The 16,305-nt window shown below is 43.6% G+C and overlaps 1 protein-coding gene and 1 long non-coding RNA gene across 2 annotated transcripts in view; one reads left to right on the forward strand and one right to left on the reverse strand.

Moving 5' to 3' along the window:
- Positions 1 to 16,305, reverse strand: part of LOC142414918 (uncharacterized) — a 378,684-nt gene that overhangs the window by 91,933 nt on the left and 270,446 nt on the right. The gene's annotated exons all lie outside the window — the stretch shown is intronic.
- The window catches only part of LSAMP (limbic system associated membrane protein), a 1,043,134-nt gene continuing 1,041,171 nt past the window's right edge, over positions 14,343 to 16,305 (forward strand). Inside the window, exon 1 of the mRNA XM_075512695.1 lies at positions 14,343 to 14,675. Coding sequence (XP_075368810.1) covers positions 14,609 to 14,675 — 67 coding nt within the window. The 5' untranslated portion in view covers positions 14,343 to 14,608. The remainder of the gene's footprint in view (positions 14,676 to 16,305) is intronic.

Here is a 16,305-nt window from a genome sequence, read left to right on the forward strand (position 1 = left end):
TGGGCTACTGAAGGACAGCGTTTAGCATTGTTTAAGGGAAGGCTGAGAAAAGGTTAGGCAGGATGTTTGTTGCTGCTGATTTTTTATTATTTGAATAACACAAACACACACGCACACACAAAAGTACTGTTCTAAGCAAAAATGTAGCATTTTCTCAATTCCTTCCCCTTCCCCCACAAAATTAATGGCTTTACCAGTAGCTTCAACCAGAAATCTTTCATTCTGTCCTACAACATATTGGAATAGTTACCGCAGTATAGCTTCTCTTAGCATAGACGCAGCAAAATCAGTAGAAAGGTACTTTATATTTTACAGGAACAAGGAATAAACTGTAGTAGCATAAGATAGGTTTAAACAGGCATTAGCATCTCAATAGAAAGATAGAGATGATCCATGCATAATTTTCTATAAATAAAACTGGTTTAGAGCATAGTTGCCTGAAGGTCAGAGATACTGGTAGGATTTTTTTCTTTTTTTTTAAACTCAGCAAACTTGAGTCCAGAGGCCATCTTGTAAAATGTGCTAATACTAGTCCCTAAGCTTTAGGTGACCCAGCATCACTGGTGGTAGCTGTTGGACAATAGCAATAAAAAGCATATCTTCCTGGGAAATAATCCAAAAACCATTTCAGTAATTACTCCAGAGCTGATGGAAAAAGCAGGAGGTGAGCACAGAATTCTGAAACTTTGAAAGTCAAAATTGCTTCAAAGCATGGAGAAAGGACCTGTTTCCCCCTCTCCACCCTATAAAAAAAAATTTCATAGAATCACAGAATACCAGGTTGGAAGGGCCCTCGAGGATCATCTGGTCCAACCTTTCTTGGCAAAAGCACGGTCTAGACAAGATGGCCCAGCACCCTGTCCAGCCGAATCTTAAAAGTGTCCAATGTTGGGGAATCCACCACTTCCCTGAGGCAAATTTGTCATTCTGCAGTTAAGATTTTTAACAAAAAAGATTATTGATGTAGAATTTCCTAGTTAGGAAAAAAAAAAAAAGGCTTTTAATACTTTTTTATTTTTACTTTTTGTTTAAAATTTCTCAGTGACCATTTTGATAAAAGTAGTAGACAGAAAACATTAGAGGGAGGATAAGAAATTGACAGATTTTTCAAAGACTTTCCTGTTTAAAACAAAACTAATAAACAAAAAAGCTTTTCCATGTCTTGTCTTTTCTTTTTTTTTTTTTTTTTTACAAAACCATCTTTAAATATCTACCTACTTTGAGATCACAACTGATACAGAAAAACTCATCCTTAAAAGCCTGGCTTAGTGCCATTTACAGAGCACAGGTGTCATATGCTGCGATGAGAAAAGTACTTGTTTCTTGAGAAAGCTGCTATGTTCTCATTGTATGGCTTCTGGATAGATTTGAAGTGCAGCTGTTCCTGAAATATTTTAGTGCTGCAGTACAAAAGCCTGTCTAGATCCCATTAATAAGATCTCTATCCGGAAGCTTGAGTCGCGTGCTTTTTCGCTGGTGGAAAGATGCTTCCTGGTCTCGGCTGCTCTCATGCCACCTAAAAACCAGCTGAGGATCCAAGAGTATCCCTGAGCTGCAAATGCAGGACACGAGTGACAGGATATGCTTTATGCGTGTGTGTCTCAACCCAAGAGCACAACATCCATCTAATTGGAGCCTCAGCCAGTCAGTTCTGGGCATATGCAGTCTCTGTTTACTCTGCCAGTTTACTGAAGCATTGAACTCTCCGGAAATGACTGAAATTTTATCTCAAATTTATCTCCCTGCTCCTTGTCATGCATGTTTCTGTTTTGTTTCTTCAGACCTGTTTTAATGAATATGTTTTCTAACTTTGCATCCTTGGAACTGGACCAACAATCATGTTAAATGGTCTCTCCCTCCCTGTAAAAAGGGATTAGTGCCAAAAAACACTCCTTGAACCTTAAAACAAAAAAAAAAAACCAACCCAAACAACCACAACAAACAAACAAACAAACCGTAAACACCATGGTGAGAGCTTTTAGTCAGGGCTTGTACTCCAGTTGGTTGCCAGCTCCTTGCATTCTGCTTCGTCTTTTCTCTAAACTTTTATAGCCCCTAATTGTCTGTAAAGCATTGCATACCCCTATGGTGCTATATAAATGAAATAACAATGATGCTTTTGAATTAATTGGGTGTGTTTGCATACAGTAGTCTTACAATATCCTTTCCTCTTTATAAGACCCTCTCATTTGAGGCTGCGGGTCCAATTGCCACAGATAATTCAGTGTTAGATGGAAGGTGTATATGAGGAATGCTATTTTTTCCCTTATGAGTCCTTTGTGGGGAGAATATGTTTTAGTTCATTAAAGGCGTACATTAGGCAATTACTTTATCTTCTCCTCTCTCATTCCTCCCTCCTTTTTACTCCTCAGTTTTACAGGTCTCTTTACAAAATCCCAAATCTTACAGAGGTTTACAGATTTCCATAAAAATGTCATCTTTTTTGTTTTTCTGGGGAAAAAGAAACCTCTCTCCCCAAGATATGACACAAATATTTTTTGCTCTCCTCAAAGGACTACAGCACAGCATCACTATCTGTCAACTTCTGGATAAGACAGTATTTGTCCGTTCACTATTGTTGTTTGCCACAGTCGAGGCAAAAGTCAAACAAGCATATCAAACAAGTTGCAAGCTCCTGGACTGCAATGGGTACCATCCCCTAAATTCTTCCTCTTCTAGAGAATATCCTATTCATGGAGTGAAGGATCTCTTATGCCCATAGAAGAAACTGAAGACTGGGGCATGCATCGTTAGTCAGGTGTCCATCAGAAGAAACTTGATGAAGAGACTCCCAGGGAACAGTTAGAATAATTTATTCCAAGAACTGGTTCAAACCCTTCACCTAACCAGCCCAATGAAGACACAGAGGCCATTTAGGTATGTAGAGCAGTTTTAGATGAAGGACACCAGGATAATTCAGCCAACAGCCCTCTCTGATTTTCTTTTTTTTATGGAGAATGAAACAGTGCCAGGTCCAAGCTCAACAGCTGCAAGCTGCCTCAGTTGCAGGTGGAGGCACCCATTCAGCAAATGTCTAGAGAAATCACTTTGCATCTTTCTGGGCAGATCCTTAGGTACGGTTTCCCATACCAAGAAGGCAATAGCGCTCATACCCTAGCACTTGGAGTCCTGACCTCATAAAGTGTTTTCATTTGTCCTAGTAAGAAGCTGTAGCTTTTATGACTCTTGGGAGTCATGAATTCTACAGCAGCCAACTATGGATGGGTTTGCAAGAGAGCTCAGTGGGGTTCTGTGTGTGTTTTTCTTTGTCCTCCACTCTTCCCAGCAACATATCATTCTATGGTCCAAAGCTGATGCCAATAATGCACAAATGGCAGCATCCAGAAGTCAAGAATAACAAAGCAGATGTGCAGATGTCCTTGTATTGCTAATTCGACTGTTGCTAATTCTCTGACACAGGGACTTTCTCCTCATTTTGAGGGTTTGACTCATGAGGAGAGCAGGCATCAGTAGTGCCCTTGCTGGCTTGCTACCAGGGCTCAGATGACATGGGTTCTGCTGCTGACTCTCGCAATAACTGTGGGCAAGCTGCTCTATTTCCCTGTACCTAGATCTTGGGTTTGGCTATCTATTTATTTCAGCCTTAGTAAATAAGAGGTTAATCCAGACATGGGTCCTTGCTGGCACTAAGGCATGATAAAAGCTGAAGAAAAATGGGAGCAATCCCCTTAACCAGGCCTCTTACAGGTCCCTTATGACACCTAATGATGACTGTGATAAATAGCTTACAAGTGACTTCGACCATCTACAATTAATCAACACATCCCATGGTGTAAGATCACTGCTCGCTGGGGTGCGAGGTCATGGGCTTGCTCCTGACAGCATTTCTGAATGAGCCTAATCCTGTTCTTGCCACTCGTTTTTACAGAGTTCAGACGAGAAAGGAGTCACTCATAATCTGGGAGCTCTCGGTCACCCAAAGCAAGTGACACTGACTTCCATGGGGGATGTAGCACCCTGGGAATGCAACGTGGTCGGAGCCACCAGCATGGCAATGCTGTGAGTGTGGGCATCAACCAACCTCAGCAGAGCTGTGGGACAAGAGGAGCCACTCATTCAGCTGGGACAGGCAGAGCAGCATGGGGAAATCCCAGACGAAAGACCTGCAGGGGTCACCGGAAAGATGTCAGAGAGGTTTCAGCTCATGATCCCTAAAAAGAAAACAGAGGACAGGATATGTGGGAGTCCTCCCTAAGCTCAGAATCCATTTGAAGCACAACCTTAGAGACCCAAGGTAAAGTCCAACATAAGAGAGCACTGGGGTTGGTTACTCAGATGCCTTTCCTTTTCTTTTGAAGTTATGGCCTGTTTTCTAATTTTTTCTATTTCCATTGTACAATTTCCGTCACCAAGTTCCCCACTCATCTGCCACTTGTCTGGGCAGCTGTCATCTAAATCTACTCCTTCCCTGCCCCTGTCTTCACCAGCCTGACAGCTGAAGCTGAAGATGGCCTCTTTTCCCTGCCTTCCTCTACAAGACTATTTTCAGATAACACCCCTGAAAAATGTAAAGGAGAAAGCCACAGAATAAGAGGCTGATGTACTGCTGCCTTTGCCAAGAGACCTGTGAACAAAGAAACAAACCAAGCTGCTCAGTGTAGAGGGCAGAAGAGATGCTGACCATAACTTCTGACTATCCTTTTTCTAGCGTTAGAGGATCAGTTTCCCTTGACCTGTACCTGGTAGTGTAGCAAAGATGCTATAAGACACACACTGGTGCTTATTCTAGGACATAACATCCCTCGTACACTGATGTTGGGCTGCAAAGTCTGTGTGTGCCACTTAGGCTTTGGAGGGCCAGGGAAACCTTATAAGGTTTGTTTGTTCTTAGCACCTCCATTAGAATCTCTATTATATTGACTACAGTCTTAGTTTGGACCTTCTCTGCGAAAAACAACACAAGTTTTCATCTGGAGAGGTGTACGCTAACGGCATAACTTTATCCAGGAGCTGTCTATGAAGGGTCAGACTTCCTGATTCAGACAGGCTCTGTTTGGCAAAAGAAAAGCATCTGGGAAGGAGCAAAAAGAGTCTCTTAATCAGTTCCTGATGTAACTCAGAGCAGTCTTTTCCCTTTTTTAATTCAAGCTAAGCTCAATTGATACTGAAGCAAGGTCCAGCACAATGCAATTTCCAGATCTACTTTTCTGACAATAGTCTGATAAAGAATGTGCTTATCATTAGGAGTTGGAAACTAGCATTCTGGGAGCAGGAGAGATTCACAAGTTAAACTAAAGCTATGCCTGCACTGCTATGAAACTGGTCTTGAGACCAAAAACCATGCACCACATTTGCATCCTGTCCCTGTGGCTGCCATTCAGAGAGCCAACTGGCTGCCTGCATAAACATGCTTGTTGACCCAGTGACTCACCAAGTGTGTTCAGGAAAAGAGAGTGCTGGGGACTCTGAAATATGTGCCTCATCAACACCTGAGCTTGCATTTATAAGCTTACAGTCTGCACCATAGAGAAGTTAGATCTTGGGGTAACTTCAGTCTATCTAAACAGAGCCTAAAAGTATTGAATAAATTTAGTAGCTAACTACAAACATCTCTGCTATGACCTTCTTGTGATTGTGACCACTGACAACTTCACGGCAACCATAGAGACCTTCTGCCTTTAGTAGTAAATTTTTTCTGCTTAAGTTGAAGGATGGTCCTTTTTAGGTTTTGTATTCTAAGTGTCAAAGAAGTACAAGCAACTTGCTTCCCATACAGACCCAAAATATGCCATGTTTTGCTTCATTCATTTCTCAGGTGAAGCTGTCGTGAAGGTGGAATCACGCACAGCCAGATATGGAGTCATTGTTCAGCCTTGCCTTTGCCGCAAGATCCACTGGGGATGTGATGCAGCAGTCTCAGTTTTACAAGATACTTGCAAGGCATAACCTCTCCACGGCACATATTAAAATGAGATTCTGCACTGAGGAGAAGTTGTACAGACTAAATGCGTATATAATGATATATTTTCCATTTCCTTATTCACCATGAACATCTTAGTGTTTTTTCAGGGTACCCTCACTAGTGTGCTCCATTTTCCCCTTTTTAACCAATGAGAAAATAAAGCTTGATCCAAGCTCCCTTAATGTCTAAACTGACCCATGAAGTTTGTGACAGAGAAAGGACGTGGAATCTACTTTCCAGGATTTCTAGGACCTCATGGGGTTTCCCCATCAGATGTAATACTGTTTTGAATGTTTGAGCCCAGCAATATTGTAATAAAATCAAGTTTTCCAAGTCAGTGGAAGTTGCATCTACCACTGGATTGCCCTCCCTCTCTAAGATGCTAACCTCTGAGGTTACCTACAATAGAAACATCTGCTGGTCTAATTAGCTCATAATGTTTGTTGGCTTTGCTGTTGGTGGGACAAACTGTAGCATGGATGCTGTTCTTTTGGCAATAAAGTGCTTCTACTGGTGGAGGACACTGCTTGGAGAATAAATGGAACCACTCTGAGAGAAGCATACCTTAAGGATCCATTTTAGGGCTTTTTGTGGATATAAAAGTAGGTGATCTTAAGGAAAGCTATTGCACCATCACATGCCTCAGTTTCCCCATATGTAAAATAGTAATGCAATGAGCTCTTGATTGACAGGTGGACAGAACTGTACAAAACCTGGTCATTTCTGCTGTTCTGGATGCTGCCACTTGTGTATTATTGGCATGGGCTTTGGGCCATAGATTAATATGTTGTTGGGAAGAGGGGAGGGCAAAGAGAAACAACACAGAACCCCTTGGTATGGTGGAAAGTGGTGTTGTAGAGAAAACCCCTGTATCTGTGTTTTCTGGCTGAGGAAGCAGGCCCCAGGGAGACAGTATCTTGCCCAAGCTGCAGAAGAGGTTTATGTTTAATACAGTTGTCCTCCTTCTTCCCTATTCTCCTCTCCTACTATTGACACGTGGTCTGTGATTCCTTATCATAAATAAGAATTGTGAGCTCTTTGGGGAAATGGACTGTCTCTTCTCCTATACTTGTGCAGCTTGTACAGGGGTATAAATAATAATAGTCATTAATGCTAATAACGTGTGTTTTAACCTCCTGATCATCCTCTGATAAAATAGCTACAGGAGAGAAATCCTACTTTGAAAAGGAAGCTGCTGGCAGAAACTGTTAACATTGCAAAAGCTAGCAGAAGTCAGGTAGTGCCAAACTTAAAGCTGTCTCCTCATGTTTTTCATTAATTGAGAGTCTGCAACTGCATCACAGTCTTATTTTTTTAAATAGCAGGTGGGCTGTAGGCTCTTCTCTGGTCAGTGTGCTGAGTGTTTGTCTTTCTTAGCACCTGATGTCCGTGGCTTGAAATAGTTTCTCACCATCCTTGTGTAGAGCATCTAGCACAAGAAGCCTTGGTCTCAGTGAGGGCTCTGTGCATGCCTGAAGCACAACAGACAAACAGCGGCAGGGGAAGGTACCATGTATACTCATAGAGAGCAAGTAAGGGAAAAAGGGCTGCCTTAGTGACTTTGCTGTTGAGGGGACTTGGATCAGAGGCCACTGAGTTTGGTGAAAGTCTTTCAACTGCTTTTATTGGGCTTGAGACCAGGTCTTCAGTGATGCGTAGAAATGTGTGGAGCCCTGCCTACACAAAGATTACTCTCTGCACAGTATTGAAACCAAGCGTTTTCATGCCACACAAACCAAGTAGTATTTTCCATGACCTGTGATTTGGCCAAACGAAGACCAACTCAATGCAACCATGTTCGCGTGTTTTCTACTCCTCTGGGTAATGTTGTCCTCACCCACATAGGCTTGACTTCCCTTCCAAGATGCAATGATATTGTTGCTAGGATGGATTAAAGACATAAATGAGGGCAGATTTGTGGGGAGAAGTACTATCAGTTATTAGACATCATATAGTTAAAAGTCTGGATGCACTTTTGGGCGTGCAAGCCCATATGCCTGGAAAGCCTGTTTTGTTTTTTTTCTTTCAGCTATATTCTTTAGTTTAATAAAAGATATTGCCTCTTCCTACAAATCTTGCCTCACATTATTTGCCTTTCAACTCTCTATCCACACTAATTTCTGCACTGGAACTGTTAAAAAAAGGCACAAATTGTTTCTTTCACTAATCATAAAGCACTCCCCCAGTCCCAAGTATCTTAAACAGCCAAATCCTTGCTTGCTCAAGCTTTCAAAAATTAAAACAAAATCATAAAAATCCATCCTTGGGTAAGAGACTGGGTCTGAAAAACATCAGCTTGGGAGTTCATAATTTCAGGATGTTGTGAACCACTGCAAGGAGACTCTTGCAATGGGAATGCTCACACAGCCTGAGCTCCAGCTGCCTTCCAGACTGCTAAGTATAGACAACCCAGCACAAAAAATATCTGTGGAGAGCTTGCCGCTCTTCCATGTTTCTGCCCAGGAAATGTCAGGCTATCCACATATGTGCAGGTCAGCTCTCATGGCAGACAGTGAGACTGATGTCATTTGCCACCCATATCTCATTTGGGTGATAAGTACAGACTTGGCAGTCATTTGTTTGGGACTTTCTTGTGTCACGCAGACTGGCTGGAGCTCAGTCAGCCAGGCACAGTGGGCAAATGGCCACATTTCCCTTTCCTGCTTTGCCTAAAGAACAAAGGACACGTACAGGGAAGCGTATGGTAGTCCTTTCTCTAAAGTCAACCCACAATATATCTAGCAAAGCCAACAAGCCTTAGCCTAAAGGTGGAAGTACCACCTGGGGAGCACGACACTGGACTTGTTGGGATTATGGGTCAGGAAGCTGGGCTGCAGTGTGCAGCAGCTCCTCCACAGCGGGCACGGAGGGTTAATGGAGGGAAGCGCAGGGCCCTCAGCTGTGGCTAAAGACCTGAAAAGCAACAGCTGGGATAAAAGGCTGCTTCTGGGCAGAGCAAGGTGTGTGCCAGGGGAGCTGGGTGCTGTTCAAGGAAGTGTCTTTGGTATAGTGCTGCCTGGGGGAACAAGCCCTGAATCCCAGGAGGAGGTGAGAAAGGTCTGTGCTGCCAAGCTCTGGTGGAGATTTAAAGACCAGGAGCTGCAAAAGCACTGTCCTAAAAGGTGCTCTGTAGTGTTGAGGGATTGCTTGTACCTCTGCAGAGGCCAGTTAATGCTGGATGTGGCAAGGGTTTTGCGGTGTAAACACCTCTCCCTCTGGATTGTCAATTCCCTGCTGTTCATAAGAGCTGATCAGAATTATTGTTTCTTTTCCCCAGCTTGAAAGAGCTGACTCTTTTCCCACAGAAAACATGACAACTCAAAAAATTATCTGCCAAATTTTTTTTTTTGGGTGCCAGCCAATTTTCTTTTTCTTGTTGTCATTCACACTTGCAGATTTCCAATAAAATCTTGCAAATGTTCAAAGAGTAGAGGCCCTTTCTGCAGAACTTTGTGTGCATGTTTCTCCAGAGCCTGGGTTCTGCATGCGTGTGTTTCAGGCTTTCTCAGCATGGCCCGGGAGAGGCTCCCCTTGGAGAAGGAGTTGGCACCATGGATACAGCATGGTAGACATGCTGATAGCGTCTGCTATGCCATTTATTTTATATTCTAATTATGCAACAATGTCAATGTGTGTGTGTATACTGCTGGCAAATGCTTTTTGTGAGATACCCTTTATGTGACCCAACTTGCAGAGGATGTGGGTCTGCTATGGCTAATGCTAGAGAAACTCCCTCAGTGGTTCGTTCTGTACCAGTTCATGCAACACATTCGTCTCCAAGGGTTCTCGGTTCAGTCCCCGCTGCGTCATCGCACGGTTGTTGAAACTAAATGAGGTCTCTTTCCATCTCTTCCCTCCTTCCACCACTCCTTGAATGTTGCTGCTATCTCATTAGCTGGCTATTTCTGTGGATTTTTATCTTACAGAATCGCTATATAGCCACATGCTACCTTCCTCAGTTGCTGGCCTGGCATTTATTTGTTCAAAAAAGCTACTTTCAGCTTGGAGTCTTGTAGAAACCCTGGTGGAAAATCCTTCTCTTGAAGAAGCTTCAAAAAGACACTCTGCCATCTTTGATGGGTTTCACAGCAAAATAGTAGAGAGGAAGAGAGGTGGAAAGCGGGGGGGCAGAGAAGCTGAGAGAGGGAAAAGGAGGGAATATAGCTGCGGAGTATGAAGTGGCAGAAAGGAAAGGGCAGGTGGGAAGTGTGGTTTGAGCAGGGTTGGCTTCTCTTGAATATCAGGCTGAAGGTGAATGAGAAACATGAACGCTGTTTTCTCAGTCTACATAAAGGGGCCTAATCAGGTGTGAGACTATTTACCATGGTCTTGATGCACTGTGCATCCCTTCTATGAGAACTCACATTTCTGGACACTGTGCAGTCCTTGACCTTGGATAGCGGTGGGTTTCACAGAACCACATGAAAAATGAGTATTTCTTGCTGAGAGAACATCTCCTTCCACTCCCTTTCCCAAGATCACATGCAACAACACTCTTCTAAATCACACCAAAATGTGCTATTCATCATCGATGCGCTAAGTCCCAAAGACATGCCATGAAACCCACAGATACAACACTCAATAAAACAAGTAGTAATACACATATGTCAGAGACAGACATGCAGGACAGGACACTAAAACATCTAGGAAAAAAACACTCCTGGGTAATCTATGGCTCTTGTCTCCTGCTCACTTTACCAAGCTCTCTCAGCTTTAAATTTCAGGACCACTCATTCTCTTATGTAAACCCTGCAAAATTTGCATGGCCAACTGTGTTTTCAATACTATTTCTATTAAAGTAAAAAAAAACACTAAGCCTTTTGCTAATGCAACATGACATTTGCACAGTTAAATAACAGTAATTTGAAAAAATCTGTAATGGAAAAGTTAAAAGTTCCTCCATCAACTTTAACGTGCCTGCTTGAGAAGTATTTTATGGTAGATTCAGTATAAAAACTTGGAAGAGAAAATATTATGTGTATGCTGCACAATCAAGTTAATATTGATATTGTGTGAAGTGACTAAAGCTAAGATGAAATAGAAATGAAAGTGTGAGTGCTTAAACAGTTAATAGCACAAAGCGCATTATTTATTAAAAAATGGACAAGCATCCATGCACAGTGCATCTAAATGCATCCACTCAGCCTTAATGAAATACTTTTACTATGCATTAAAAGTACCCACCTTTCAATCATTCAGAGCTCTGTCAGAATCCAACGGTTTGGTTTGTTGTTGTTTTTTTTTTTTTTTATATAGGATTGTAGATGTGCTGATTGTAGATGTTCAATAGCTGATATTTCTATGGTTCATCTGGCTCTTGAATACTGGAGTAAGTGGAGGAACTGCAGTAATTTAAAAAGAAAGGACTGAAGAACAAGGACTACTAGGTGTTTTGGGTTTTGTTTGGTTATTTTTGTTTTGTTGGGGGGGAGTTTAATGTTTGGGGCGGTTAAGGAGAGTTGGGTGTAATTCTTGCTTCTGTTTTTGCCCTCACAATATGTAGACAGCTGAGGGATTTGGCCACATGAAAAGTGGACTCACTTTTGGCTGGAGACCAATCCCAGAGAATTTCAGCCCACAGAATCCGATACTCCTGCTCATATTTAGTAGCCTAATGTCCTGAGTAACCCCGTTGGTATGACTCAGCATGGACAAGGGAGCCAAAATCCAGCCCTGAATGTTTTTGAAGGTTAGGAGTATGTCAAAGAGGTTGTAAGAAATAGCTGTTTCTCCTTTCAGTCATGCTGGCTTCTGCAGGCAAGCATAAGATGCTGCTACCTGAGAGAGTGCTTCTTCCTTTCTGTCTTCTCTCTGGTCTCGTAACTACCACTGCCCATTCTGGATGGGAACAATACTGGGTTCAACATCATCTCACACAAGTTTTATCCCTATGCAATTTGTGGAGCAGAGATCTAATTCTATTATTATTTATGATTATTTATTTTTTCTATTATTATTTATTATTATTTATTATTATTTCAATACAATTTCTATTACATAAATGCTCAAAGACTCCAAAGAGGACTGGACCCAACAAGCCATGGGATATTCATATCCAAAGTGTGAGATGGCCATGCAGTTGAGAGCTGTGTATTATGTGATCATGCATAGGGTTGTGAGCAGAAGTCTGTAGGTAAAGTAGACTTTGAATGGTTGCATAATGATCTGATGAAAGTGGTAAGGTTGTGGGGCCATGTAGGATTGTGTGTAAGGTAGGTGAGAGATGAGGTTATGAATGTGACTGTGAGTAGCTAGGATGGTGGGATAGACGTTTGATAGCAGATGAGCTTTGGGGCCATTTATGGGGCTGAGGAGAAGATTTGTGAAGCAGCACAAATGGATATAATGCTGTATAATATATCAGATGTAGATGTTGGGCACTGGGGTAATGGATGATGAAGGTATAGGACAAATGAAAGGAGGGATGCCGAGCATATGGGCAGTCATAAGAGTCAGAAATGTATAGAGGTGGTGTGGTATTAAGGTGCTGGCCTAGCTGGTCCCTGAATCTGTGCTAGAGCTTGGTGGGGATGCCTGCAACAAAAATCAAAAACCGTCTCCCACTCCAGGCTTAGAAACTGATTGTCACCACTTGATTTTGGCATGCTAACTTCCAAACACATCTTGAGTGGCAAGTTTATTTTTGCCTGTGCTCTCTTTCAGACCATGCTCTGTTGGTATCAGAGGATGAAAACCATTTAAAAGGGAAACCATGAAAAAGAAGCATGCTCCTCCAGCTGACTGGAGTCAGTTGACTTTAACCCACTCTAATATTTTTAGTTTGATTTCTTTGGGAAATGAAGCCTAGCTGATAGTACATGTGTATCTGTTTGTCCATATGTTCTTCCTTCCAATAACTTTTCAGTGCCACCAATTTCAACCACATTTAAAAGAGGGTGGAAGGCTGAAAAGTAACTTTGTTCCTGTATGTCTCTTAAAAACTGGTGATTAAGTAATGCCCAACTCCCTCCACAGGGGAAAAAGCATGAATAACACAGGTGGTACCTGGCAGCAGCCAGCCAGGCCAAATAGTCACCGCATTTTGCGTTGCATTGCAGTGTGCATTTTGGTCCACTAGGAAACAAGCACGTGTTTCTGGGCTAGCCACAGCATGCCATTTCTTTTTCCGACAGGTGATGTCGCGGGATATGATGGGAACTGGCTTTCATTACAGCAGGCTGAGGGGGAATTTGGACACAGCAGACAAGAACCCACGGGAAGGCAGGCTTCTTGCATTCTGTTTGCAGAACAGCTTGCTCTGCAGCAGTCTAATAAGAAATACTTCTGGAGCAGCATCGCTGCTCCTGTGTAGGACGAGAATCCTACACGCCTTTCCTACACATGCATGCTCACCTTAGCATCCCGCATCCATGATGTGTAAATTGGAGATTGGTATCCTTTAGCAGTGGCATCCTCATGGGCTGCCATGGTGACTGCAGTGAAGGGGGCAATGTGGCCTGAGGAGGGGCCACCAGGCTGGGTGAGCAGCCCACCTGGACTGCCACACTGCATCCCAGGGACAAAAGTTGCGCAGTTGCACTGCCTCCATGTCCCCAGCTGCAAAAGGACACCCTTTTGTGAAATGCCTGGAGAGTGACTGATGAAAAGCCCTGTGTGAATGTTAAGTAGCACTTCATTAGTGCTGTTCCTCTCACCAGAGGCAATGATTTTAGGGGGCAATAGAGCTACAGGAGCTAATTACTCCTTGGGAAAAGAAGTTTGTGCTACGTATGCTAGGAGGAACCTGTATTTGAAAGGAGGCGGGTAGTGGGAGAAGCCTTCTGTGAGCAAACAGTGGCTTTGCAAGCTGGATTTCCTACACAGAAGGATTCCTTCTGGTCCCTCTGAAATTGCATGGAAGTCACAGGAGATCCAGCAAAGATTAATGCAGCCTGATGCTTGCTATTTTTCCTGGAGGCCTTGGCAGCTCTGTAATTACAATCAGTGTGTCTGAATCTCCCTCCGGCCCCTGTGTACTGCCCGGCAGTGACACCGGCATCAGAGAGACCCTTGCTTCAGAATTTGTCAAGCAGAACTCTGCTGAGAAATCAAACCTGCCCCGCTGCGTTTCTTGTTGTGGCGATGAGGAATATTCCTTCACTGAATAACCGCCCCGTGTCAGCTGGAGCTGGAGCCTTAGGGATTCCTGAGCACAGCGTGGCTCATAGACCTGTGATCCAAGAGATACATTTGCAGAGGAATGAGAGAACCATATTTCTATAGCATAACATATATATATTTATATATATAAAAAATAAAATAAATGAGCTGGCTTACAACACTAGGTGGCAGAGGTGGGATCTTTTCTGCTCTGAGCGCTGTCCTATAAGGCATTGCTTGTTTAAGTACAGTCGCATTTAGTTGGAGCTGCAGGAGAGAGACAGAGAGATTCTCTGTGTTTACAGCCAGCGCAGGCTACGGCGAGCATCTAACCTGGCCCCCCCCTTTCTCCAGCACTTGAAGGGGAGAGTGCGAGGTTATTTGGGAATCCGGCCACCGTGGGTCAGCTTTTGCTGCGACTGGATTGTCGGAGCTGGTAAAGCAGAGCCCAGGGGGACTGAAGGGAGACACGAATCCCATTTTATTTGAAAGGAGAGAAGGGAAAAAAAAAAAGATAAATTGAGAGAGAGAGAAGCGAAGAGACGGAGAAAAAGGCAGAGGAAGCGGAGCGAGTGAGAGAGAAGCATGAGGACCTACTGGCTGCACAGTATCTGGGTGCTGGGATTCTTCCTGTCCCTCTTCTCCTTGCAAGGTATGTGATGAGTTCTTTCTTGCAACCTCCTCAAACCCCTCTGCTTGAATTGAGGCTGATGGACTGAGGATGGCCTGAAACATGGAGCTGGAAGCTGGAGCTTCCTCTCCCCCCTCCTTCCCCTCCAAACCTTCCCCCCTCTCAGGAAATAAGCCAAGGAGAGATCGCTGCTGGTGAATCCTATGGTTAGAGGGCACTGCATGTGACTGACTTTGCTGCTGTATTTCTGCTTTTGCAGAGGGGGAACTGGGGGGGGCACACTAAGGTTTGCAAAGGAAAAGAGGGGTGGGTGAAGGTGGGTATCCCCTCCATCCACAGCCACCGTTTCTCAGCACTTTGGGTCACCAGTACTGATGCTCCTGGATCCTTCACCTTCCTGAGGTGTTAAGTTTCTTTTGGTTTTTTTTTTTCTCTTTTATTTTTATTTTGGTTTTGCCCGGAGAGAAGGAGGTTAGCGGAACCTTTATGCCTCTGGTCTGTCTGCGAAAACACTATGTCCTTCCCCTCCACCAGGGAAAAAGAAGGAGAGTGACAGAGGAAAGACAGGAGAAAGAAATTTGTTGGTTATGGGGTTTTGTTCTGTGGAGAATTGCCAGCTGGGTTTCTTGCTTTAAGAGCCAAGTGTGAGTATGGAATTTAGTTTGAAGTGATGACAGGCATGCTAGCTGGTTTTGAGATGCTTTCTGTAAACAGGAGTTAAGGGTTAATGCATCCTATGCTGTATGTATAAATACACGTCACACATGTACATATAATCATAGCCCTCCAAATCGCAGCTTGTACATGATCCACACTCACTTATACACACCAGTGGTCCTTCACACACACACACACACACACACACTCATGAATATAGCACGGAAGATGAGTAAACTCACTCTGGCACATACAGTTCTAGTTCCCTAGCACATGCAATTCCTGGAGTGCCAGTCTGCCTCTCTTGCGCTCACGTTCTCTGTTCCTCTCCCCCCCACCTCCTTCAAGCCTTTTCTTGTGCTCTCTCTCCATCCTGCACACTAGTATTCGTGGTTGCTTGCATATAAAAATCCCTTGCCTATCCTGCTGCACCAGCCTTGTAAGCCTGCGTGCATGCACACATATACACACACATAGGTGAACATATAAATAAAGAACACATATGTACTCTCTCTGGCCTACTCTGTGCCTCACGGTCTTGCATTCGCAGTGAGCTGCACGCTTAGAGGGTATCTCGCTCTGACTGTCTTCACCACACACACAGCGCTTTTCTCTCACTCTCTTGTGCATACGGTAGTGCATGAGCGCCGTGCACAGAGACATGCCCAGTCACAGCATCCTCACTTCCCCTTTGCTCCTACTTTTACACACAGTCTTGCATGCACTGGCCTCTTCTATTTTGCATCTACTAAGCAGATTCCCATACAGGCACGCTCCCAGTCACACACATGCTTTCTGTTGCAACCTCACACTTGCCTGTCACTACTGCACGCACTCACTGCAAAATCCCTCGGGTTTTGCCACCTTCTCACATTTACCAAGCGCTCCTTTTCATACAGTCTCGCTTCTTCTGTCTCTGGGTTGTACACATGCTTTTTACTGTCACATATTTTCTCTCAGACTTGCATTCTCTGAACTCTGGATTGTGAATCCA

The sequence above is a fragment of the Mycteria americana genome, chromosome 1 (assembly GCF_035582795.1).
Source record: "Mycteria americana isolate JAX WOST 10 ecotype Jacksonville Zoo and Gardens chromosome 1, USCA_MyAme_1.0, whole genome shotgun sequence".
NCBI lineage: Eukaryota > Metazoa > Chordata > Aves > Ciconiiformes > Ciconiidae > Mycteria > Mycteria americana.